At 47.2% G+C, this 26,608-nt stretch overlaps 1 protein-coding gene across 2 annotated transcripts in view; it reads left to right on the top strand.

Annotated features, from left to right (window-relative positions):
• The window catches only part of SYK (spleen associated tyrosine kinase), a 97,126-nt gene that overhangs the window by 33,702 nt on the left and 36,816 nt on the right, over positions 1-26,608 (top strand). For both annotated transcript variants that reach the window (XM_055091786.2, XM_055091787.1), the window contains exons 2-3: positions 8,590-9,047; positions 10,165-10,325. In XM_055091786.2, coding sequence (XP_054947761.1) covers positions 8,631-9,047; positions 10,165-10,325 — 578 coding nt within the window. In that variant the 5' untranslated portion in view covers positions 8,590-8,630. The remainder of the gene's footprint in view (positions 1-8,589; positions 9,048-10,164; positions 10,326-26,608) is intronic.

The raw sequence follows: 26,608 nt of genomic DNA, 5'->3' as shown, positions 1-26,608 counted from the left end.
TGCATTCATGGACAGCTGGACACGGGCCCAGGAAATCTTGGCAGCGTCACTGGGGCCGGTGCACTTTTAAGAGGGGCTTGGGTGATGTGAAATTGTTTGGACAAAATGAGTGAGAGGTCTTGAAATAATGTCAAGGCAGGAAGAATGCATTGACTTGGAGTGGCTGCCAAGAGCAAGCATTTGCAGGTTGTTTTGGGGAAGCAGAACTGGCTGTGTTCTCTTTGTCCTGTGCACAGTTGGAAGACGGGAAATGGAGGAGGAGAGATGGGGAAGGAGAGATGGGGAATCAGATAAGAAAGTGTTTTCCAACAGAAGCATCGGCACACATTGGAGTGAGTTCCCTTCCCTTAAGAGGCCAGGAGCTTATGTAGGAACCAAGCTCCATCTGAAGCAGCCACAGGGCTGGAGCATCTCACAGATTAGTTGCCAGGGTTCTCTGATTCTGACCCTGTTAGCCTCCATCTGGACACACAGCAATTGCATGTTTAGCATTTTTATTACAAAAGCAACATACAATTTTGACCCTTGAACGTTACAGGTTTGAACCACGTGGGTTCACTTATATGCGGATTTTTTTTTCAACAAAAATATTGGAAAAAAGTTTTGAAGGTTTTTGACAATTTTAAAAACTTGCAGATGAACTCCATAGCCCAGAAATATAAAAAATGTTGGCCGGGCGCTGTGGCTCACGCCTCTAATCCCAGCACTTTGGGAGGCTGAGGAGGGCAGATCACGAGGTCAGGAGATCGAGATCATCCTGGCTAACAAGGTGAAACGCCGTCTTTACTAAACATACAAAAGTTAGCCAGGCGTGGTGGTGGGCACCTGTAATCCCAGCTACTTGGGAGGCTGAGGCAGGAGAACGGCGTGAACTGGGGAGGCGGAGCTTGCAGTGAGCCAAGATTGTGCCACTGCACTCCAGCCTGGGCAACAGAGCGAGACTTCATCTCAAAAAAAAAAAAAAAAAAAGTTAAGAAAAAGTTAAGTGTATATTGAATGCACAAAATATATGTAGTCTATTTTTTCATTTACTACCATAAAATGTGTACAAATCTATTATTAAAATTAAAATTTATCAAAACTTACACATAAATACTTATATGCCATTCACAGTCGAGGAAAATGTAAATAAATATAAAGATGCAGTATTAAATCATAATTGCATAAAATTAACTGCAGTACACACTGTACTGCTGTAATAATTTCATAGCCACTTCCTGTTGCTATTGTGATGAGCTCGAGAGTTGCAAGCACCTGCCTAAATCACTGTGTGATGCTCGTCATCTCTGTGTGAGCAGTTCATCTCTCCAGTAAATTGCATATTGCAGTAAAAAGTGATCTTTAATAAGTGATCTCTTGCAGTTCTCAAGTATTTTTCATAATGTTTAGTGCAATACCGTACAACCTGAATAACACCATGGGTCCCATATGAAGGGTCACAGTGAGGCTGGAAGTGCTCCCAAGAAGTCATGACATTATAAGAAAAAGCTGAATTGCTTGATGAGGATTGTAGATGGAGGACTGTAGCCGTGGTTGCCTGCCATTTCAGATGGATGAGTCATCTTGTAAACAGATGACAGTAAATTTATGGTATTGATAAATACAGTACAGTATTGTAAACAGATATTCTATTCCTTATGATTTTCTTAATGACATTTTTTCTCTAGCTTACCTCACTATAAGAATATAGTATATGATACATATAACATGCAAAATATGTGTTAATCAGTTATTTATGTTATAGATAAGCCTTCTGGTCAACAGTAGACTATTAGTTAAGTTTTGGGGGAGTCAAAAGTTATACATGAATTTTTACTACAGGGTGGGTGGTCAGCATCCCCACATTGTTCAAGGGTCAGTTGTATATTCACTGTGGAAATCCTAAAAAGCAAAGAGCAACATGCTTCCATCGAGCAGAGTTTTGCCAGCCTCTGGTTAAACCCTGAAGCCTGAGCAAGGCAGTGAAGTCTCCAGACCTTTGGAGCTCACATTTTAGGGAAAGGGCAGGTTTGTGTTGATGCTACAAAGGTAATAGATGCTTTTGAGAAGTTAACTATGTGCGGGGGTGGCCGAGGTAGGCCGAAGCAGCACCTGAGACTGGATCATCATGATGCAACTCTCTGAGTAAAGGCCTGAGAAGGAGGAAGCCAAGCAGGAGGCAGGAGAGGCCTCAACCTGGAGGCAGAAGCACAGTGTGGTGGAGATAGTGAGCAAGGTGAGGTTGCAGGTCTCGGGCCTGGTCAAGGAGAGCCTTGTGGAGGAGCGATGAAGATTTGCAATGTGATGTGGATGGAGAGGTTCTTTGTGAGCCTCACTCCACCTTCAGGGTAGGGAATTGTCAGCCAGGAAAGGAAGGACCAGGTGAGACTTCCAATACCTGAGAGATGGCGGTGGCTTCCACGAGGGCAGCCTCAGGAGCTATGGGGAGACATGATGGCTTGGGAATATATTTTAAAGAAAAGCTACTCAGAGGACCTGGAGACCAGCTCATCTAACCTGCTTCAAGATTCTCCATCCCTGTGACTGCATCAGATGGAGCTCAGCTCCTGCACAAGCTCATGGCTTCCCTGCATCAGTGTGAGTGGCCAATGCTTCTGGTAGAAAGCACATTCCTTTCTGACTTGGTGAGAGGGAAGACTCCTGAAAGCAGCCAGGGTCTCATCCTCAGCAACTGTGGTGCTCAGTGTCATTTCCTCAATTAGCAGAGCCTGAGGGAGGAAGAGATTTGCTGAGGGAGTGGCAGGAGGAGTCAAAAGCCTCATCTGGAGTATGTGGAGGTCAACTTGTCTGTTACACATCCAAGGGGGAACGTCAGATAAGCAGACATGCAGGTCAGGTGCTCAGTGGAGAGAAATAAATACCCATTAACCAACAAATATTTTTGATGACTTATTCTGCACTAGGAGCTGTTCCAGGCATGGTGATATGGCAGTGAACAAGGTCATCCTATTCTCACCTCCCAGAGCTGGCCCTCTGGTGAATTTGAGACAATACTCAAATTCAACAGTGAATCATGATTTAAAGGGCTGCTGCCTTATGGAGATGTGCTGCAGAGAAAAATTAGGCAGGGAAGGGAGGTATGCGGCCCAGGACATTACAAAAGATTATTTCATGTCAAAAAACATTTTTCTACAACTAAGTGCACACTTAACTTGTGTCACAAAAAAAGGTCTCAAAAGAGCAAGGGATTTGCAGTGTTTTCAGGAGCTCACCAGACACCTGAAAACCCTCCTTGCTGAACCGCTACCTCCCCAGGTGTTCACTGAGGTGCCAGACCCAGCAGGCTGAGGGGTACAGGTGGAGTTAAGGAGGAGCTAAGTGGCCTGGTTTGTTTCTCAGTTTTGTGCTTTGGAATGAAGTAGTGTCACACATGGAAAAAAATAACTGGGAATGTTGAATTAAGAAAAAATAGGGAGCAAGTTCTAAACACTATTTAGGAGAAAATGATCCCTGGGAATGCTAAAGAGAATTTGAGCCATGGGCTGTGCCTGTAGTCAGAGTTAAGCGTTGTGAGTTGGCAAAAGCATCAGGCGGGAAGGACTGAGTCTGTGTGTGTAGGAGGAATGCCTGCAGGGGAAAGTCGCGGGCTCCGTCCCTGTCTCAGTTGGTGGGGGTGGCAGAGATGCCACAGCCGTGGCCAAGACTACACTGGGTGAAAAGGGAGACTCTCTGGATTTGCCATACAGACTGCGAGCTGATATCTGAAAAGTGGAGCTGAGAACAGCAGCCTGGGCCACCGTGGGCAGTGTCTGGAATGGAGATGGCCATTTCCTGCCAAGGTGGCCTGAGAAAGAGGAGGTTGGAGACCAGGACAAGGCCCCGGGTGGGTGCCGGTGGGTGCCAGTCCTGAGAAGGTATGCACAGGAACACCATGGACATTGTTTATTCCCCCAATTAAGTAGCCCAAAAATGGGCCATAAGCTGTCCTTACAGTGAACCAGTGATTCTGCCCAAACCATCACCACCAACACACCCAGGTCAACTCCAGCACAGGAAGTCACATGGCCAGAAAAGGGCCATCAGCCACATCGGTGCTGACACTGAGTGCAGCACATTCTTCTGCCACCTGCTTGGGAACATATCTGCAATGCACCATCAAAGCCACACAGAGTGTCCCTGGCGTGTGCCTGGAGGTTGCTCCGGGTCTGCAGATGCTCCCCAAGACCCGACCACAGCCTGTCTCACTTCCTTTCCATTCACTTCAATATGGGATTCATGCCCAAGTGCCAGCACCGATGTAATGATTAGTGACAAGCCAATGAATTTTTAAAATAGTAGCTCTGTTAAGATTTATATGAATTAAAAAGTATTTGCTCTCATTTTATTTAAAATTTTGTTCCTACAAAGTTACTGTCTCAGTTTGAGCTGATGGTGCAGTCTGCTGTTCTGCAACTACATAAAAAGTAACCTGGGCCCTGCAGAGGGGACGCAAGCATCGGGGCCAGGTACACAGCGACAGGGGTATTTGAGCTGGGTCTGCAAGGATGACTGAGATGGCTAGGAGGAAGAGCTGCACGCCTCAGCAGAAAGCACACGTGGTGACAACAAGAAGGGAAAGCCACAGCATCCCGGTGCAGTCCAGTGTGGTCTGTGGACTGGGCATGTTGGAATAGGCAGGGAGGGCTGATGTGTGCTTTGAGGGAGGACCGGGCAGCTGGAGAGGGAGGCGTCAGGAAGCAGGAGGGCAGAAGGTGAGGAGTGAAGGGCAGCAGTGGAAAGGACAGGGTTACGCCAAGCAGGGGTCATGGATATGGGCAGTAAGGAACATGCACCAAGGGCGCTTGGAAAACGAACCTTAGAGAATGCAAGGCCTGCGGAGGACTCCTGGGTTCCTGGCTGGGGCACCGCCTGGGCAGGGAAGGCAGAGAAGATGGAGAACCTGGTCTCAGGTGGCATCAGAACCCAGCATCCGCATCACCAGGATTGCAGGAGCAGCAGCCTCTCAGGCCCTGGGTGTGTCAGAGCCCCCAGGCCACATGGAAGTATGAGACGTGCTGGGCTGCAGGGGAAACAATGGAAATGAGGTTGGAGGCCCGAGAAGACCCACTGCAGGAAAAGGGTGGAGTGGGGGAAAGGCAGGCTGGGGGCAGTGGCTGGCCTGCAACAAAAGCATTGTAGATTGCAGGCGTGAGCCACCACGCCCGGCCAAGGCGGGCAGATCACGAGGTCAGGAGATCGCGACCATCCTGGCTAATGTGGTGAAAGCCCGTCTCTACTAAAAAAAAAAAAAAACTGTAGAAAGGGGAAAGCAGTCCAAAGAGAAGTATTTCTTCCAAGAGACTCATCAGCACACTGTGTTTCCAGAGATGTCTTTCTGTTAACAGCATTCTTAGACTCAAAAGTAAATGTAGATATACTTTAAAAAACAAAAACAAAAACACCTTGCTAAGAGATGAATATTTAGAAACTTGTTGGACAAAGAAAATTCATTGATAGTCAACTGCTGTGAGAGGCAAGCCAGGAAATGATGATTAATACCCTCAAATTATAATAAAACCCATGCCTCATTAGGGGCTCGCCCAGGAGTACTGACTTGAGGATAAACACCGTCTGGGGAAAACTCTGTCGCCTGTGTCAGGCTGACGCTCTTACATTTTATAGCCCATTGTAGGATAGTGCATGTTGAGAAGAAGCGGCTTCACATCATCGTGCTGCAGGATCTGTGGTGTGGTGTGCTTCATGTGTGTGTTTTGTGTGTGTAGTGTGTATGTAGTGTCGTGTGAGTTGTGTGTACTATGGTGTGTGTGTGGCATGTATGTAGTTTGTGTGTGGTGAGTGTGCAGTGTGTGTGATGTGTGTAGTGTGCATGTAGTGATGTGGTGTGGTTTGTGTGTGTTTTTACGTGTAGTGTGTATGTCGTATGTGTGTTGCATGTAGTGTGTTGTGTGTCGTGTGTATGTAGTTTGTGTGTGTGGTGTGTTTGCAGTGTGTGTGGGTATGTACTGTGTTATGTGTGTAATGTGTATGTAGTTTGTGTGCTGCATGTAGTGTGTTGTGTGTGTACTGTGTATGTAGTTTGTGTATACTGTGTGTAGTATGTGTGCAGTGTGTATGTAGTTTGTGTATGACATGTGTGCAGTGTGTGTAAGATGTGTGTAATGTGTTCTGTGTGTAGTGTGTATGTAGTTTGTGGTATGTGTGCAGTGTGTGTGTGTTGTGTGTAGTGTGTTGTGTGTGTAGTGTGTATGTAGTTTGTGTGTGTGTGGTGTGCGTGTAGTGCATGTGTGGTATGTGTCCATATGTGTGGCATGCATGTAGTGTGCATGTAGTATGCGGAGGTGTATGTGTGTTGTGTAGTGTGTGTGATGTGTGTAGTGTGCATGTAGTTGTGTGGTGTGTTTCGTGTGTTTTGTGTGTGTAGTGTGTATGTAGTGTAGCATGTGTTGTGTATAGTATGGTGTGTGTGGTGTGTATGTAGTTTGTGTGTGATATGTGTGTAGTATGTGTGATGTGTGTAGTGTGTACTGTGTGTGGTGTGTATGTATTTTGTGTGTGTAGTGTATGTGATGTGTGTAGTACATGGTGTGTGTAGTGTGTTATGTGTGTAGTGTATGTGGTGTGTGTGTAGTTTGTGTGTGTTGTGTGTGCAGTGTGTTATGTGTGTAGTGTGTTGTGTGTGTAGTGTGTATGTAGTTTGTGGTGTGTGTGATGTGTGTAGTGTCCGTGTGCTACATGGTGTGTGTAGTGTGTGTGGTGTGTGTAGTGTGTTGTATGTGGAGTGTATGTAGTTTTTGTGTGTTGTGTGTGCAGTGTGTGATATGTGTAGTGTGTTTTGTGTGTGGTGTACATGTAGTTGGTGTGTGTGATGTGTATAGTGTCCATGTAGTACATGGTGTGTGTAGAGTGTGTAGTGTGTGTAGTGTGTTGTATGTGGTATGTATGTAATTTGTGTTGTGTGTGCAGTGTGTGTTGTTTGTAGTGTGTTGTGTGTGTGGTGTGTATGTAGTTTGTGTGTGTGGTGTGTGTGTGATGTGCATAGTGTGCGTGTAGTGCATGGTGTGTGTGTAGTGCAGGTGTGGCATGTGTTCGTAGTGTGTGTGGCATGCATGTAGTGTCCATGTGGTATGGAGTGCGTGTGTGTGGTGTAGTGTATGTGATGTGTGTGGTGTGTGGTGTACCGTATGTGATGTGTGTAGTGCGCATGTAGTCATGTGGTGTGTTTCATGTGTGTTTTGTGTGTATGTAACGTAGAATGTGGTGTGTGTGGTGTGTTTCGTGTGTGGTGTGTATGTAGTTTGTGTGTATGTGTGTGGGGTAGTGTGTGTGATGTGTGTTGTGTGCATGCAGTGGTGTGTTTCATGTCTGTTTTGTGTGTGTAGCAGGTATGTAGTGTAGCATGTGATGTGTGTAGTGTGTTTCGTGTGTGTGGTGTGTATGTAGTTTGTGTGTTTGGTGTGTGTGATGTGCATAGTGTGCATGTAGTACATGGTGTGTGTGTAGTGCAGGTGTGGCATGTGTTCATAGTGTGTGTGGCATGCATGTAGTGTGCATGTGGTATGGAGAGTGTGTGTGTGTGTGTGTGTGTGTGTGTACCATGAGGGACATGCGCTTTGCTCCCTGGATAAATGGATGGAGTCATCTAGATAATTTTCCATTCACGACCAGCCCCTTTTGGTTAAAATGTGCCTCCTTGGATACTTTTGGGGCTGGCAATATGTATCCTTCTAGTTTACAACCATGATTGAGAGGGAATACTCTCCATGTTAAATATGCATTGGCCACCTTTCTTTTTGCTTCTGAAATGTATTTATTTACTGCAAGCAGTGTCTCTCCTGTGTCAGATGTCCTCGTGGGCTGGGAACCGGCACTATCTCTTTAACACGGGCCCTGCAGATGGGAAGTGGCGTTGCCCAGGAAGTGGTCTGGAGAAGCGGGGAGAAGACAGCCTATGGGCCCCAGGCCTCGGGAGCCGGGAGGGTGTCACTCTTCATGTCTCAGGCAATGGCTTGTTGCTGTCATAGCCCCGGGCTGGAGGTGGGAAGGCCTTATGGTGACCACAAGTCACAGTTCCGTGTGGGCCCTCAACGTGGCCTCACTTCACCTCTGGGGCTCAGCACCAGCGTGTGACTGACTGCTCGAGGCAGCGTCTTGCAGCTCAGGTGGGTGAGGTGGTGGTAGCGTCCTCCTTGGTAATATCACTGTGATGAGGAGCAAGGCTTCTCTAACATTGTCTGGACTCAGGAGGAGCAGTTGGTTTGTTCTCATGTAGATTCTGCCTCCTGTATGCTGCTGGGACCCTGAGGGTCAGCCCAAGAGTCCTGTTTTGCAATAGCCCTTCTGTTTGCTTCTCTTTGCGGTATGTTTATTTTTAGAATTCTTTGCCTTTCCCCACTCCCCCCAAAAAAGAATTATTTAATTTGGTCACTTCCATCAAATGCTCTGATTTTAGCTTAGTTAGAAGGCATGCTGAAAACTGTAATGATGATGTGAACAGAACGACAACTGTGTGTTGGGAGGGCCAAAGAGGGAAGTGCCTTTGTTCAGAGATGGGAGGGTTTGTCTCCACTTTGAAAGTGTTTGAGTGGTTTTAGCAAACGTTCCCTGCCACGTGGGGTCCTCACCAAAGTTCTCTGTCTCTGTCTTGCCCAGGTGGACACCTGCGCAGGTGTGTGCCCTCCGGCCCCTGAAGCATGGCCAGCAGCGGCATGGCTGACAGCGCCAACCACCTGCCCTTCTTTTTCGGCAACATCACCCGGGAGGAGGCAGAAGATTACCTGGTCCAGGGGGGCATGAGTGATGGGCTTTATTTGCTGCGCCAGAGCCGCAACTACCTGGGCGGCTTCGCCCTGTCCGTGGCCCACGGGAAGAAGGCACACCACTACACCATCGAGCGGGAGCTGAATGGCACCTACGCCATCGCTGGTGGCAGGACCCATGCCAGCCCTGCCGACCTCTGCCACTACCACTCCCAGGAGTCTGATGGCCTGGTCTGCCTCCTCAAGAAGCCCTTCAACCGGCCCCAAGGGGTGCAGCCCAAGACTGGGCCCTTTGAGGATTTGAAGGAAAACCTCATCAGGGAATATGTGAAGCAGACATGGAACCTGCAGGTGGGCCACAGCCGGTCCTGCTCCCTGGGCCCAGGGGGCCCTGTGACCCCACACAGACTTCCTGGCTACATGCAACACGTGTGCCTATGTGCCCTGTGTGCCCAAATAACACAACCATCTCCTTAAGCATCAATTTTGGCCAAAAAATGCCTCTCTCTGATAAGAGCCTTTCCTCTTTCACAGCCACAGCTGAGAGGGTGGGTACCTTTGTGCCAGCAGTGTGGGTTTCTCCACCGCAGGGAACCACCATTACCCAGTGCATGGAGGGCCTTTTCAGAGAGGCATTGATAGGTGTTCATTGGTTTCTGTTTATCTGACAAGGTCCTACCATACACACTGATAGGCACTTGATTTTATGGCTTCCTAATGTCTCTTGCAGAACTTTCTGTGTCAACACTCATATAGTTGCATCACCCGTTCTTTGGCTATCTGGTATCACCTGCTATGCACCATAATTTATTTAACTAGTACCTATTGATGGACACATTTGCTGTTTATGAATAAACGCTGCTAACAACATTGCTCTAGACCTATCGTATACTACAATTGTATGCAACGTCTGCAGGATAAACTTTGAAAGGGTTGGGATTGCCACAGCAAAGGATATGTGTGTTTATTTTTTTATTTTTTATTTTTTGAGACAGAGTCTTGCTCTGTCACCCAGGCTGGAGTGCAGTGGCATGATCTCAGCTCAATGCAACCTCTGGCTCCAAGGTTCAAGCGATTCTCCTGCCTCAGCCTCCCAAGTAGCTGGGATTACAGGCATGTGCCACCACACCTGGCTAATTTTTGTATTTTTAGTAGAGATGGGGTTTCCCCATGCTGGCCAGGCTGGTCTCAAACTCCTGACCTCAAGTGAACCATCCTCCTTGGCCTCCCAAAATACTGGGATTATAAGTGTGAGCCACCGTGCCCGGCCATATTCTTTTTATTTATACACTTGAAAGTACTTAAGTAATGTGTAAAGGTCTTTCTGGTTTTATTTACTGAATGAATGAGTGAATAAGGTTTGATCCTGTTTTACCATGCCAGGACTCGAGATAGATTGGAAATGCCTTCTGCATCATTTTCATTTTTCCTCGGTATGGTTTACTCTGCTTTGCTCTCCATGTGGCAGGGTCAGGCTCTGGAGCAGGCCATCATCAGTCAGAAGCCTCAGCTGGAGAAGCTGATCGCTACCACAGCCCATGAAAAAATGCCTTGGTTCCATGGAAAAATCTCTCGGGAAGAATCTGAGCAAATTGTCCTGATAGGATCAAAGACAAATGGAAAGTTCCTGTGAGTATCGTGCCTTCCCCCTCACCTCCTGCCACCAGGCCTGTGTGGACAATCGGGAATAATTCAGCTTCCTTGTGACTGGCCTCACATGACCCTGGGAAGAGGCCATGCATTGTCATTTGACAACATGCATGCTGGCCTGTTCTAAAGACATTTCTAACCAAAGCTATCACTTGTGACCCAGTGTTTATTTTGCCCAGTCTAACTCTAAAATGAACACTCTTTTTGGGCACCGAGGGATGTAATATTTAAAGAAAATGTGATTCAGCCCCATATTCTCCTTTTAATGGCAAATTATAGGTTGCATAGCACATTCTGTGGTTATCCAACTAAAATTAAAATACTGCAGTTTTTTTTCTCAAACTACCCCCTTGATCTCAGACTTTACTTCTATTTTACATGAAACAAGATGCCAACAGGAAAGATGTTAAGGAAAAGTTCCTGGGAGTAGCATCCATGAGTGGTGAGTGCAGGTTTGAAGGCTTCAGCCTTAGGCCCACAGTCATTAGAGGGTCTGTCTGAATCCTGGGTTCTGTTTGCTATCCTCAGTGGTTCAGTGTAAATCTAAATTGTAGAAGGTTCTGAGATACAGGCCAATGTGGTCAGTCAGTTGTCCAGAGAAGGTAAAGAACTGTCTTTGGGAGGTGTCAACCTTGTTCCCTCGAGGGGGTCTGGTCAAGGTGGCTCAGTGGGGCAGTTGTCCCTGGGGGAAATGATCCCCTGGTCACCTCTCAGTGTCCCTACAGAGTTGCTTACCTTGGAAACATAACCAGAAACAGCGATGCAGCCTCATGGTTTGGCAATTGGTGAATCCCCAGCCGACTTCGTAAACTTTTCCTAGATTTAGAAGCGTTTTCTCTGCATGTCCATCTATTCAAAGGAATTTCCTCAGACCTCACTGTCATACCTTTTATTTTAAAAATGATCTTAGCTGAGTGCAGTGGCACGCACCTGTAGTCCCAGCTACTCCTGGCAGGAGGATCACTTCATCCTCACTATGATCTCACTATGGTTTGAGGCTAGTTTGAGACCAGCCTGGGCAACATAGTGAGGCCCTGTCTCAAAAAAAGAAAAAAAGAAAAGAAAAGAAATTGACCACAATACTCTTAAAAAAAAAAAAAAGAAGAAGAAGGAAGAGTGGCCTAGGTTGCCATGCGGCAGTGCCGAGAGTGATGGTCTTTAGTGGGATGCAGCCCCAGCCAGCAGCAGAATGCTGTGGGGAGGGAAGACATTGCCCCTCAGTGGAGGCACCTATGGCTATTTTTGCTGAGGTTTGGCTTCTTACCATCTCAGCAATAATTTCCAACATGAATGTCATGGGACCATGCACATAGCATCTTGGCATGTGAAGTCAACCCAAAATAGCATAATCCACACTATGAGGCTGGCCAACTTCTGCTGGTTAAGAAGCCTGCTCATAGCCTCTTTGGCCACGAAGCCGTTTCTTTATTCAGAGTTGTCTATTCCCGAAAACAGCAGTTGCATCCTTCATGGCCATGACTTTTGCTCTCTCCTTCCTTTCTGGGAGATGTGTATAAACCCCATGCAGAAGGCTGGGAGGTGCAGCTCTTGTTTGATGAACATGCCTTGTTCCCTATCTGCCCTGTACAGACTGACATCTCCTGTGTCCTCACAGCACATGTCCCTGACACTGAGGCTTATGGTTTATACAAGAGAGTCTCAAATTTGCCGTGCTTCCTATTCAGCTGGCGTCAGAGCTAACCAGGCATGGGCCTGTGAGAGAGGGGCCTGGGCTTCTGTGTTTTCATCGAGCACCCTCTCCTTAGTTGTCCTCTTCTCCTGGGTTCTTATTCCACTTTATATTGCAGTTGCCCAGTTATCACCCCATAATTGCCAACCTCCCAGATAATAGCTTCCAAGGCTTTCTCCCTTGTGTTGTCCACAGCTCAGTCCCACACCTTCCGGTGCTCCCTCCACACCTGCAGGGCTCACCTGTGGACTGATGGTGCATAGCACCCCATGCCCAGGCCTGGCATCAGGCAGGGTATTAGTGAGAGGGAAGAGCAGAGCTAAGCCTGGGCAGCAAGACCCAGCTTCAGAACCCATGTTCCCATGACGGTTGTAGAACCTTAGACTAAGGGAAACTTTCCCCAGGCTCTGCTCCTCTGGGTCTGTGACTGTCTTGAGGATTCAGTGAAAATACACACCACGTACACCGCACAGCACATGTGGTCATCACTGATGTAGCTTTTCTTCTCTCTTCAGTGCTCTTTCTCCATCATGAGCACCAGGAAAGTCTCCTTGTCAGGTTATCTTATGGTGTTTGTAACAGAGAAAGTGTGAGGAAACACCTTGGAGGGGTTTGCCACCTGGCAATTTCACCTCTTGACAACCTTTCATCTCCTACAGAACCTGGCTGGGGTTCTTGGCTGTTGCTGGGTGTGTAAACCTTCCTTGTTGCAGTGTAGTGGGCGTGTTATACTGTGAGTGTTTGAATATGGTTGTGTATGCTTGTGGAGAGCAGGGAGAGTTTGCCAGCATACTGGATACAGTCCAAGTCTACCATGCTTCCAGCACGGGGCAGGGTCTGCATCTCTGAATACAACGTCTCCCAAGTCCAGGTTGCCTAGACATTGGTCCAGATTCTTTCATCTTTAGAAGTGTTTCTTTGTGTGTTTCTTTCATGGGAAATAGAGCTAAAAGGCTCCAGGGAACTCTTGTAACCATCACCAGATCCTGTGGCTGCCCTCTCGGTGTGAGTGCGTCAGCTCCTGATTCACTGTGGGAGTCTGTCCTATATTCCCCTGTTGGGTCAGGCCAATGTTGCAGGAAGTCCCAGACCTGGTTTTGAATCATCCAAATCTGCCCTACTTGCAGATAGTTTTATAAAATGTACGTTATTTGCAACGAATAGCCACAGCACAAGGTCTTTGGAGTCAGAACTAGATTCCAGTCACTGCTGGATGTCCTCACTGAGCCAGCTGCTGTTTTTTTCCCACTGTTCTTCTCGGGCCTTCATTCAGATTCTCCTAACGAATGTGCTCATGTCTACTTTCCAATCATCATGTCAGCTAATCCATCCATGGACCAACATTACTGGAGTCTGTAGTTGCATGAAGCACTAAGTGCCAGGCACCATTCTGGACTTTGGGAAGGGAGAAGTCAATCAGCAAGCACCTGCCCTCATGGACCCTGCATTTCAGTGGGAGAAAGGACACTGAACAATAGGAAAGAACTGCATTTAAGTAAGGGCATAGAGCACACTGGGGTCTGGATGCTGGGGCTTGTTTCTGCTGTGTGGGGAGGATGGACCTTGCCGTGAGGGAGGCCATTGAGAAGAGGCCTGAAGGCAGCGAGGAACCATCCCCGCCCAGGGAATGGCAAATTCGAATGCCCTGTGGCAGGAGCGTGCCTGGGGAGCAGGGCACCCACAGAGGCCAGTGTCACTGGCACAGAGTGAGTGGAGAAGGGTGGAGTTGAGGGCCAGGTTGCAGAGCACTCACGGCACTGGGAGGACCCTGCTTTGGGCGAGTTGTGGGGGCTGTCTTTAGGAAGCAAACGGCCAGGGCCAGCTGACATTCGGTGGGCTCTGCCTGGCTGCCGCATCATCGGTTTGCTGTGGGGAGTTGTGCCTGTTCATATACTTGCAAACCAAATGTGTTGATTTTTTTATCGTGATTTCAGGGCCTTCACTTTCTCGTGCCTGAGCATCAGTCAGTTTGTCTCCGCTCTGATCTCCTGTCCACCCCACCCACCGTGCTTTTACCTGGGTCCTGTACAGGCCTGTGGGCTGGCCCTTAGGGGGTTTTCAATGAATGCTTGTCACCTAAATCAATGAATTGTTTGGATCCATTCTCCATCTCCCAGCTCGCTTTTGCTTTCCACTTCCTGACATGTAGTAATACCACTGTAGTTCTGTATGGGGGCAGCTCCACACCTGTCTGTGTTGGGGAGGGATTGGGGATTCTTGCACCTCTTTCTACCTCCTCTTAAATCATTACTGATGGACAGATGCAGGGACACAGCAATAGATATAGAAATATAAAAACATGACACTGCACACTCTATGGTTTGTAAGATTCACTTTCTGTGGGTAGGAGGCAGTGTGGCCTGTTAACAACATACCATTCAGGTTGTCTGGCCTCAAATGCTGGCTCCACCTTATCACCAGCTATGGGACCTTGAGCGAGTTACTCAGTGGTCTGTTTCCTTCATTTCTTTGTCTGTAAAATGGCTTTAATGTCATCTCTGACTCTTAGAGTCATTGAGGGTTATAGAGTATCATAAACCAAAGGCCTGCTGCACGGTGCTTGGCACCGAATGAAGCAGCTTCACCCCCCTCCTGCAGTGGCCTGGACTACACTTGGATACATCAGTAACATACACTGAAGGTCAGGTCCTCCATGCAAACTCTTTCCGTCCCTGCATCACAGGTGTACCATGACCTCTGCAGGTGAGTCATTCTTCTGCAGGTGAGAAAACCAGGCAGGTCCCCCTTATCCTTCCCTTCTCTTCTTCAGTCTGCAGTAGGTGTGTTTATTTCCACTCTGTGGCTATGAATAGATAGAGTGAGAGTCACTGGCCATAAAAGGATTCACACTAGGCTTTTGCTTTTATGAAGTGACAGACTTAAATAAAGAATAATTATTTCGGCCAGGCATGGTGGCTCATGCCTGTAATCCCAGCACTTTGGGAGGCTGAGGCAGGCAATCACAAGGTCTAGAGATCGAGACCATCCTGGCCAACATGGTGAAACCCCATCTCTACTAACAGTATAAAAATTAGCTGAGCATAGTGGTGTGTGCCTGTAGTCCCAGCTACTTGGGAGGCTGAGGCAGGAGAATCTGTTGAACCCAGGAGGCGGAGGTTGCAGTGAGCCAAGATCGTGCCACTGCACTCCAGCCTGGGCAACAGAGCAAGACTCCATCTCAAAAAATATATATATTATTATTATTATTTCACAGAGGGGGTTGGAAGTTTATTTTTGCATTGCAAGCCATAAACTAATCAAGAGGATTTTACTAGTTTGGTGGATAATACGGGTAAACAAAATCCCAGCGATTACTCTTCACACTTTCATCGTGTGTACCAATATGCTGTCTCCACCATTCAGATGCCAGCATTTCAGTCTGAGAATCGCTTTACGTGGAAAGTGGCATTGGTAAGAATTGGACTAAAAGGTGAAAAAAAAAAAAAGAATTCCTGAAATGCATGCACCTCCATAGCCATCACAAAATGCCTTTGCTCAAACAGACCTTGAAAACACTGAGGGTAAGGCAGCATATTTTGGAGATCTAAATCTGATTATAAATCCTAGGTAATGCAGTTCAAAATGCAGATGATGGAAGCAGATTACGTCTGGGAGATGCTGTCCAACTCGGATCCCAGTTTTCTCTCCTCAGAACTATATGTGAAATCCACTTACAGTGAGAGTACACCTGAGCTAGAGGGCATTTACCACTTAAGGGGGCTAAACTTCTTGTTTTTCAAACAAGAACTCGGGTGTGGAGGAGCTTGTCCAAGGCAGGAAGGCAAAACCAGGTCCCTGATGTTGTCTGGGGCTAAGCAGAAACAGCAGCCAGCAACCAAATCCATCTCCAGAGACTCCACAACCACGGGCCCCTCCCTATTCCCCATGCAAGGTGCAGCACCAGGGCATGTCCATGTGAAATCTCAGAACACACAGAGGCGTCCATCAGCTTTCCCCTCTCTTGTGTCCTGTCCACACAGCTTACCCACACCATTCAGGAGTGACTTTGAGAAGGTAGTTACAGGGCCTTTGCACATGTGCTTGAAGAATAACGAATATAAACAGAGGCTCTTTGTGGAGGGGCTGGGCAGTGTGGGTCAGTGGTTGTCCCTCACAGCCGCCTGTGGCATTTCTGGAGGTGATGTTCATCACCTGGCCTTTGATATAGCAGCCCTGCCCTTGTCTGGGGTCTAGCTGGCCAGAAGCGAGCACTGGAGGGGGAGTCCTCCAGCCCACGTTTGGTGGGTGAGGGTCAGAGTGCTGGGGACGTCGGGGACCAAGTGCTGGGGACGTCGGGGGTCAGGGTGACGTCAGGGACCAAGGCAAGGGAGAGGAGCTGAGTGGGGAAGGAGATCCCCTGCCCCCAGAGACCTTGTATAACAGCACAGTTTGCTATTTTGAGAAGCTAGTCCCAGCTGTCTGTGAAAAATGAATTTGTTAGGAAAAGGAAACAAAGCTTACTTTATAAAAATTATATATCCCTTCCCCAAAAGGGAGGATCCAGGATTGAGGGGTCTGAAGCATATACAATTTGAAGACTCTCTTATTTTTTTAAAAATATAAAATTAGGCATACAATAGAATGTATTTTTTGGACTAAGGAAAAAAATTCAATAAATTAGAATTTTTTAAAGGCTGGTCAATACTACAAGCATACAAACTTTAGAAAAGATAATGTAATATTTTAATTAACTGCCTGACACGTCTCTATAACACCTTTTATTTCCTCCATGTCCTTGACTTCACTGTGTTTAACTGCATCTTAGTTCAACAATATTTAATAATATATTTGTCTATATATAGAAAAAGACTATTCATTCCTTCCTCTAGGTTCACACTTCATTATTAGTAATATCATGTACATTTTTAGAATCCTTGTCAAATTTGGGAGGGGAAGATAAAGTAGAACAGAGTGAGCTTCCCTGGCTGTGACTAAAATATCTTTTGCAATCTGTACAAAACCTAACGCCGTGCAGTCACATTGCTGGGCTCCTCTTGGTCTGGAGGAGGCTGTGATCAACTCATCTCTGACCCTCATCCACTTGGTTCACACAATGTGGTTTATTGCCATTGTGCACAGCCAATTCTCCCACACACATCGCTCTGCTAAAATGTAATGGGATGTGGCCTTCATTTCATCTTATAAATGATCTTAGAATGGAAATGCTCTAAAAAGTCCATGCCAGGCAAAATTTTAAAGATGGAAGTATTGTTTTCTTTGTGTTAAGTGTATTGTTTTGGCTAAGAGTCCTTGTAAATCTTACAAAGCCAAGAACAAGTTCAAGGTGACCTTTAAGACACATAAGTGGCTGCTCTCCAAATAGCTCGATTAATGTTAAAAATAAAAGGTAGTATTTCAGATTTGTGGACGGAGTCGTCCAACCAGTAAGTCACCAATGCCATTTTAACTACAGTTTCTACCTTCTGACTTTAGGAAAAAAAGTTACAAAAACAGTCATTCATTCAACAAAATAGGCATGTTTTCAACCAGACATGCAGCAGGCATTGTGATAGGACTTGGCTACTGTGAGGAATAAGTCAGACCTTAGTCCCTGCCCTCACCGGACTTTGACTGCAGGGGGAAGATGACAAACGCAAGCTGATGTGCTGCAACGTCTGCAATGCATGGCAGTAGGTCCCCTCCACCACGACACTGGGCCTACGCCGCATGATCTTGATTCTGTTTTCATTGACTTGTTTATAGTCCCCACCCCCACTTGCTCTGGATGCTCAAGGGCAGAGATGGGGCTGTTGCCTTCACGAGTGCAACCCAGCACCTAGAACATGGTCTTGGTGGGAAAAATCTCTCTGGGTAAAGGAACATTCTGGCTGCTAACTTGAATGGTGGCCACTACTTGGATAGGAGGAGGGACAACATGGTTCATCGGGCCTGTCTCAGGTGCCCAGGCTGGACTATCATCTAGTGTGTCGCTAACTATAGGAACTGGGAAGTGGCCTTCAGAGCAAGTGGGCTGACTGGATTTGGCAGAGCTTGACACCTCACCAGGCAGATGCAACAAAAGAGCAGGGCAGACCCAGCCATCCCATTACTGGGTATATACCCAAAGGACTATAAATCATGCTGCTATAAAGACACATGCACACGTATGTTTATTGCAGCACTATTCACAATAGCAAAGACTTGGAGCCAACCCAGATGTCCAACAATGATAGACTGGATTAAGAAAATGTGGCACACATACACCATGGAATACTATGCAGCCATAAAAAGTGATGAGTTCATGTCCTTTGTAGGGACATGGATGAAATTGGAAATCATCATTCTCAGTAAACTATCGCAAGGACGAAAAAACAAACACCGCATGTTCTCACTCATAGGTGGGAATTGAACACTGAGAACACATGGACACAGGAAGGGGAACATCACACTCTGGGGACTGTTGTGGGGTGGGAGGAGGGGGGAGGGATAGCATTAGGAGATATACCTAATGCTAAATGACGAGTTAATGGGTGCAGCACACCAGCATGTCACATGTATACATATGTAACTAACCTGCACATTGTGCACATGTACCCTAAAACTTAAAGTATAATAATAATAAAAGAAAAAAGAAAAAAAAGAGAGCAGGGCAGCAAGAGATTCACGGGGTAGCATGGGTGTGGTGGCCAGGGCAGGCCTGGATGCCTGCAGGAGAGGGAGGGAAGTGAAGCAGTGGATGCCGAGTGGGCGTGCAGGGGCCCGGGCATCTCCAGAGCCCCAGTCCGAGCCCCAGGAGGCAGCACCATGTCATGGTCACGTGGTGCCCTGAGACCATTTTGGTGCCCTGAGATTCTATGGATGGTGGCAGAGTTTTCCTTGATGGTGGCAGACTGGCCGGGTGGTGGACGGATTGGCACGTGGCTGCCCCAGGCCACACCATGAGGTGTTGAGAGAGACCCTGGCTGCTCAGCTGCCCCGAGTGTGCAGCATGGAGCAGGGGCAGCTGCTCTGACGGCTCACAGCAGGAGAGGCACCTGGAGAGCTGGGCTGTGATCAGGCCCAGTAGTTTGCAGATGTCTGGAGAGAAACTGAGTCAGAGAGGAAGCCCAGGAGGTTGTGAGCCTCAGCAATCTGAGAGGCATGCATGTTGAAGAGTGAGTGAGGAGGATGGGAAGCCTGCAGGCTTGGTGGGTCCTAAAGTTGCAAGAACATCACTGTCCTCTGCAGCTAAGTGGGCCTGATGTACTCCACTCAGGCCACAGTTGCTGTACATGATCTCTTGGGACCCTAGAAGTGCTCCTTTCCATGATAGCTCTTTAATACGTTAGTTAAAACGATCCCCAGGAAGCCCTTGTTCCAAGTATGCAGGATAAGATAAAAAGCGCAGAAACCCTCAGAGCAGGGACCGACTGTGAGTGCAGTTTGCCCTCAGAGGCCTTGGTAGTCACCCCTTCCCAACCCCCATGCCACCACTGAATCCCCATGTGGCTTGTTCTTATATGCTCTGCAGCTGAAATTCAGGTGCCCTCCTGACCTTCCTTCCCCTGTCCATTTTGAAAAGAAATAAACAGTGTAATCTTTGAGTCATCCCTTTTGTACTAGCCAAGTTCCAGGTGCAGTATGACACACTCGTTATCTCCACCTCTCTTCTCCCCTTCCTTTCCCTCATGTCTGCACACACTCCCATACCCTCACTTCTTCCCCCTACACCCCGCCTCTCTCTCTCTCTCTCTCTCTCACACACACACACACACACACACACACACACACACGAGAACCACGGCTGCATATCATCTCCTGTGGACCTGTGCACAACCTGTGGAGCCCAACTTAAAGTACTGCATCCATTCTCCATGGTTTATCCTAATTTAGGTTTGTTTCCTGGTCATATAGAATACTGAAGTGTATGTCTTTAGGAACTGTCTCAGTTTCTCAGAGAAATGGGATATACGTGAATAAAATTTTTATGATTCCCTTATACTGAGTCCCACTTGCACTGCAAAGGATTAATAACATCTGTTTCCAAAGCAAGGCATCACCTGCCAAGCAAGCCACATGCTGGGGAGGGGAGGCGAAGGGTGTGAGCATTGGTGAGAGGTGTTGTTCTCATGTTCAAGGTGACAGGTATGTTATCTGGTGTCCCCAAGCTGGGTCCCACCCAGGGCCTGCTCCTGGATGAGGGCTGTATGGCTCTGATTTGCACACCCCTGATTCTGGTGGACACAACCCTTTTTCTTAGAGAGCCAGAATCACTGCATCTTCTAGTCCTTAGCTGCATTAAAAAATGGGGTGCAAAACTTCTCTGGACTGTCTATTCTTATTGTTCATTGGTTTATCCTGCAGGGCCACCCATGGAGCCCGTAACTTAAGATGCACAAATGAGCTATTGAGTGAATGTGTGTGTGTGTGTGTGTGTGTGTGTGTGTGTGTGTGTGTGTGAGAGAGAGAGAGACAGAGACAGAGACAGAGACAGAGAAAAAGAAAGAACCATCTGGAGGGCTGGCAAAAGCACAGATTTCTGCGTCCCATCCCCTGAGTTTTTAATTCACAGGTCTGTGTAAGGACTCTTCCATTTGCATTCCTGCCAAGTTCTCAAATGATGCTGATGCTGCTGGTCTGGGGATATGGTGTGAGCTTGTTTGAGATACCTGTTACCTACCTGGGCTGGATTAACAACTATGATCATTCGAGATTTTCATAGTTCATTGGAGGGTCTGTAACTGCATTTGCAGTTGCAATTCCTGCAAAATGCCCAAATACTGTATTATTGGACTGGTTCCGATAAAGTTAACTTTGAAAATGCCTCTATTTGTAGAAACTTAAGTTAGATAGTAAAGAAATTCAGGCCATGAGTCAGACAGGCCCTGCCACTTAATAGCTCTGTGATTTGGACAACTTAATTTTGCTCTCTGAGCCTCTGTTTCCTCAGTAATAAAATGGGGAGACTGATGTTTTATCTGAGTCATTATGGAGATGAATTAAGTAATGTGTATAAAGCTAAGCCAATGGTTCTCATGTCTCTGTGGTTCCTACATCCATGAATTCTTTTCTTTCATCAGTTCTGAAAAACATCTTGCTATTTTTTCTTCAAACATTGCTCTTTGTTGTTCTTGCCCATTTCTTCCTTCAGAGACTCCTATTAAATACAGTTTGACCTTCTCAATTCATCCTTTATATTTTTTATTTTCCCTTGCCTTTTCTGTGTCCTGTGCTATGAGTAATGTCATTGAATTAGTCTTCCAGCGCACTAATTTTTCCTTCATTTGTGTCCAGTCTGCTCTTATGCTCATTCACTGATTTTTTTTTAATTACATTTTTTAGAAAATTTCTGGCAGTTCTATTTGTTTGTTTGTTTGTTTTTTCAAATATTTCTGGGGCATTTTTAGAGTATCTTATTGGTTGCTAATTTCCATGGTACCGTTTTTTATTTTGTTAAACATTTCATAGTTTATATTCTATATCTGATTATTCTACTACTGAAACTTTTGGAGGATGTAAATCTCTCTCTCTTTCCCTCCCTACACCTTTTCTCATAACTCATGCTTCCTTATGTTTTCAGTGATCTTTCTGAGCTTAGGCCTGATTGATATTAATCTGTGGGAATCCTGAGTATTCAATGCTGGGAACACTTTCCTCCAGAGTTGAAGGGGATTTCCTCTTCACAGGTCCTTGCTTTAAGGTGGGAATCCCACATCCAGGTGCTCACTATGCTGCTGGCCTAAGATTCTGTCCCTGTCCACAGCTGTGCTGATATTGGCATTGGCCCTTTGGCCAAACCCACTTTAATTGCTCTCATTTGCCACTCACTTTTTGCTGTTCAAGTTTCAACTCACTTTTTGTCCTATACTTCAATTTCAAAAGTGAATTTGCGGCTTAGGAAAAACCTTTTCCTTGTTCATTGATGAATGAGACTGTGTTATGCTGTCACGAGCCTCCTTTGCCACAACAAAAACTCTGTTCCATCAGTGCTTTCATATGCTGCCGTAATTGATCAAAGTATGCCATTTTATTTGACACATGTGGTTTTGCAGACCTAGGTCATCATAAAGAGTCATGACCTGTCTGAAGTTAAAACTTCAAAGAGAGTTGTGGGCTGATGTCAATATCACTTCATTGATGCTGATCAAAGTCTCCTTGAAGCTGAAAGACAAGATGTGTTAAATAATTCCACCTTCATGAACTAAAGCAGAGGGAGAGAATGAGAGGGCATTTGTAATAAAATGTTTTAAACGACAGGTGTGTTAAAACAGCTTGGTGTGGCCTCAGATAGGGATTGTGTACTGATCTTGCTCTTGTTTGTGTGGAATGCACATGTGCCTCAGTAGTGCTAGGGTGCAAGGCAGAAGCACTCAGAAGTTGCATTATCTATATCTTTCATGGATCAGTAAAGCTGGCATTTCTCCTGCCTCTTGCTGACATACACACTGTTCAGGACCTCATTCGCTCCCACATCCTCCTCTTCCCCTCTCCCAGCTCTCTTTGAGAAACCACTGTTGGGAGATGGCTCTGAGTGAGGACTGCCCACCCAACCCAGCACAGGCCCCCTCTGTCTATCTGCCCAGCCCACCTTAGCCACATTGAGCATTCATCCTTTGCACATCTAATGCACACAGCCAATCCCAGGCATCTTCCTTCCCCTTGTGTGAGTCTGACAACTGACCCAGTGATACTCTACTCTGCCATGGAAAAAAAAATGGCAGGGGAGAATGAGAACACCTAGTGGGCTGGAATGTGCCCGGCTTTTCTGTTCCATCTACAGCAGATACAGGCAGTGTCCCAGTAGCCCTGGGGAGGCCACCTTGAGTGCCTCACTACTTCTTGGATCCTCACTTTCCCCTTGGTGCCCGGGCATCACCTCTGTATATTCTCTCTCCCCTAGGAGGGTGCAGGAGAGTAGAGGGGTCCAGCCCTTCCAGGCCATGCCCCAGCAGAGTCAACATGCCTCACCTTTGCATAGTGCTCTAGTGTCTGTGAGGCACAAGGCCTGCTCACCCCAGAGGCCAAGGCTGCCTACCCTGGGAAAGTAGACATGCCGCAGGTCAAGGACTGTCTCAAGACCAATTAGGACAGCTTCTCAGCATCATCTCAAGCTCAAGCCCTGGAAATCTCAGGCTTTGCAATAGCAAAACACAAATCTATTAACTTACTCCTCCCAAGACAATTAATGGGAAAAAATATTTTGTAAATATTCAAAGGCTTCTGTGAACAGCCTGAGGCCAGTTGACCCTGAAGGCGGAAGGCAGCAAACCAGACAGGAGCCAGGAGACTTGCCTGTGTGCACGCCCTCTCTGGGTGTCTGTAGAGCCATAAAGCCTGGGTGGGTGTGCTGATGCCACCACCAGGGCAAAGCTCCAGTAAGAGGACACAGCCAAGAGGAGGAGCAAGGCTTCCAAATCAGTTTGTCTCCTATGTTAAATTAAAAATAGCCTGGTCCAGGATCTGCCTGCAGCCAGCAGATACCTCACAGTTGCTGGTGGTTAATGTCGCGAGCCTTCTGGTCTTTGCCACCTACAGATGCTGGGCCTGTGGGTTTCCTTTCTCTGCTCTTGTTTCCTGCCACCTGCCACAGGGGGCTGCCCAGGCCACATGTCCATGGTCACTACCTATACCTTCCAGTTACCTGTTGCCAGGACTGACCAGGGCTGTTTGGTGGAGCACAGGAAGAGAGGGGATCGCTTGCAGAACCTGTCCTCTTGAAGAGCCTCAAGAAAGTGAGGCCTTTGCAGAAACCGCTTGTTCCAAAGCAAAGGGCACTCTCTGTTTCCTCTGGGTTGTTCTCTATTTCCTCCTCGTACCAGCTCTCTTTTTATACTGCTTTTATTGTGAAATATAAAACAAACACATAAGAGTGCATAACTAAATAAGTACAACTTAATGAATGATTATCAAGCAAACACAATCCAGTCAAGAAATGAAATGCACCCAGCATTGCAGGAGACCACTCCGCCCTCACACACTCATACCCATCTGTACAGCTGGCCTCCTGGGAGGCACCACCTCCTGAACTCTTGTGTTCATCACGCCCTTGCTTTTTTTGTTGTTATTTTTCATTTGTTTGTTTTTTTAGTTTTACCACCTAGGTGTACATCACTAGATAAAACAGGTGGCTTTTGTCTGTTTGGGGACTTTGTGTATATGGAAGCATGGAGTGAGTTTTATGTTTGTGAGACTCATCTGTGCTTTGTATAGCTACCATTTGCTCATTTTATTGCTTTAGAATACAGTATTGTGTGAATTCCTACAATTTACTTGCTCTGTGGTCACTTAGGTTGTGTGCAGTTTTTGATAAGCACAGATGAAGCTGCTATAAGTAGCCTTGGGGTGCATAGTGCACCCATTTCATACACCTAGGGGTGGAATTGCTCATTCACGAGGTCTGTGAATGAATAAGTTCAGTTTCAGGAGACTGTTCCAAATTGTTTTCCAAAGTGGGTGAGCCCATTTGTGCTCCCACAAGCAACATAGGAGGGGCCCTGCTGCTCCCCACTCTCAGTAGCACTTAGAATGATCTTTCTAACTTCCACCAGTCTGAAGAGCATGGAATGGTACTTCCCTGGGGTCTTCATTTGTGTTTGCCAGATGCCTAATGAGGTTGATGGCATCATCTCTCAGGGCAACCTGTGCTTGTCCGTCTCAGTTTTTAACAAGAAAATGGCAATCAAGACATAGGGTAAGATGGAGTACAGCAGATTGGACATGGATTCAGAAACCAGAGTTCAGATCCCATTTATTACTACTATCTTTTTTTTTTTGTAGAAATGGTGTCTCACTCTGTTGCCCAGGCTGGAGTGCCATGGTGCAGTCTTGGCTCACTGCAGCTTTGACCTCCTGGGCTCAAGTAATCCTCCTGCCTTGGCCTCCCAAAGTGCTAGGATTACAGATGTGTGCCACTGCACCTGGTTCAGATCCCATGTATTATCTCCATGACCTTGAGGTCACAGACGTAAAAGATTAAATTATAGGAAATACGTTGGAGTGACATATTGTCACCATTCTTTCAAGGCCAACTTTTATAGGCATATGCATCCACTCTTACTGCTGTGGTATTTGGATAGCTCTCTATACCCTCAAACTATAAGCCACTGATATGTATAGAATAAACATAAATAGTCTCGCTTTATAAGATACTTTCCCTATAAAACAGACTCAGTTCTCCCTTTATATGAAAAGATTACACTGTGGTTTTTTGTTGTGTTGTGTTGTATTTAACAGTCACCAACTGCTGGCTGTAGTCGGCCATGTGGCTGTGAAAAGGGAGCTCACACCTTGGGCGCTGGCAACTCGGTTGGTTTGGGAGGAAGAGGCTGTTCTCACAGTGGGGAGGTTTCAGCACAGCCACCTGCTGAGGCCACAGAGAACCTAGATATGTGTCCTGTACCCTGGCCAGCTGCCCTGAGCTGTGGGGTGCTGTGCACGGCCAAGCACCGCTAGAAAAGACACTTATTCTGAATTTCACTCCTCCCATGCCATCGTTCAGCTTTCAAGTCTTGGGTTAGCTTTTTGAGATGAGTCTCCATGGCAAGGGACAGGAAAGCATGGCCATGTCCAGTTCTGAAGGCCATCTCAACTCTCCCTGTGGTCGTGTATCTGACCTCTTGCAACCAGGAGGAGGCATCAGAAATTTCCCCAGTACCCAGACGTCCCAAGGCAGTTGGGCACACTTGAACTCTGCACGTGGCTTAACAATTTTGGACCTCAGTTTCCTCATTTTAGAAAATGCAGGGGCCAAAGAGGCTTCCTGGGACTTCATGACTCACCCTCAGAACCTAAGATCTCATGATCCAAAGGGCTGCAGCTGTGGAGAGGGGAGAATGGGGCTGTGTGTGTGACTACAAAGCTAAACTGGGGGATTCGCACCCATTTCGTGCCTTTTCAGCCTCCACTGGGACCTCGAACTCCCCAAGTCCCACAGGTCTTCCAGGGGATCTCTCACCTCCCCATGAGTCATAAGCCTTACGTGGCATGCACTGCAGTGGGGGTGTTGTTCCCTGCCTGGCATCAGACTCCCGCGTCTCTGTTCACCAGGACCCAGGGCAGGGGGTTGTTCTGAGGGTCGCCCAGCATTACCATGAAGACAGAGCCTTGGCTGCTCAGCACGGCCAACACAGCTCTGGTTTCACCTCTGTCTCTTCACCCCACAGTGGATGTCATTTTCTTCTCCTGGGGGTGTTACCCGACAATATCATCATTTGAAAGTGTTTGAAGTCCAGCCCTGCCTCCCTTTCCTGCATTGGGAGCGTGGAAGTCCAGCTCTGCCTCCCTTTCCTGCAGTGGGAGAGTGGAAGTCCAGCCCTGCCTCCCTTTCCTGCAGTGGGAGCATGGGAGGGACTGAGGAAGGCCCGGGGGATGGAAGCTTCCATGTCCCTCCATCTCTGGTCCAGAAGATGGCTGGTTAAAATGCCCACCAAACACCCCCGCCCACACTCCAAGCTAGGTGGTGGAGCTGTCCATCTTGGATCTAACCCAAATGCAGGCCCTGGTGAAGAAAGGTGAGTCCACAGTGCTCCACAGATAATCAGGGCCCATGGAGCCCCTGTGCTCATCACCCTGAGAAGCGTCACTGCTACCAAGCACCAGGCTCTCCTGACCACTGCCCAGAGCTCCTGGGCCCTGCTAGAGCTTAGCCATGGTC

Source organism: Pan paniscus, chromosome 11 (assembly GCF_029289425.2).
Source record: "Pan paniscus chromosome 11, NHGRI_mPanPan1-v2.0_pri, whole genome shotgun sequence".
Taxonomy (NCBI): domain Eukaryota; kingdom Metazoa; phylum Chordata; class Mammalia; order Primates; family Hominidae; genus Pan; species Pan paniscus.
Note: the sequence above shows the minus strand (reverse complement) of the source record. Positions and strands in the feature narration are given on the sequence as shown.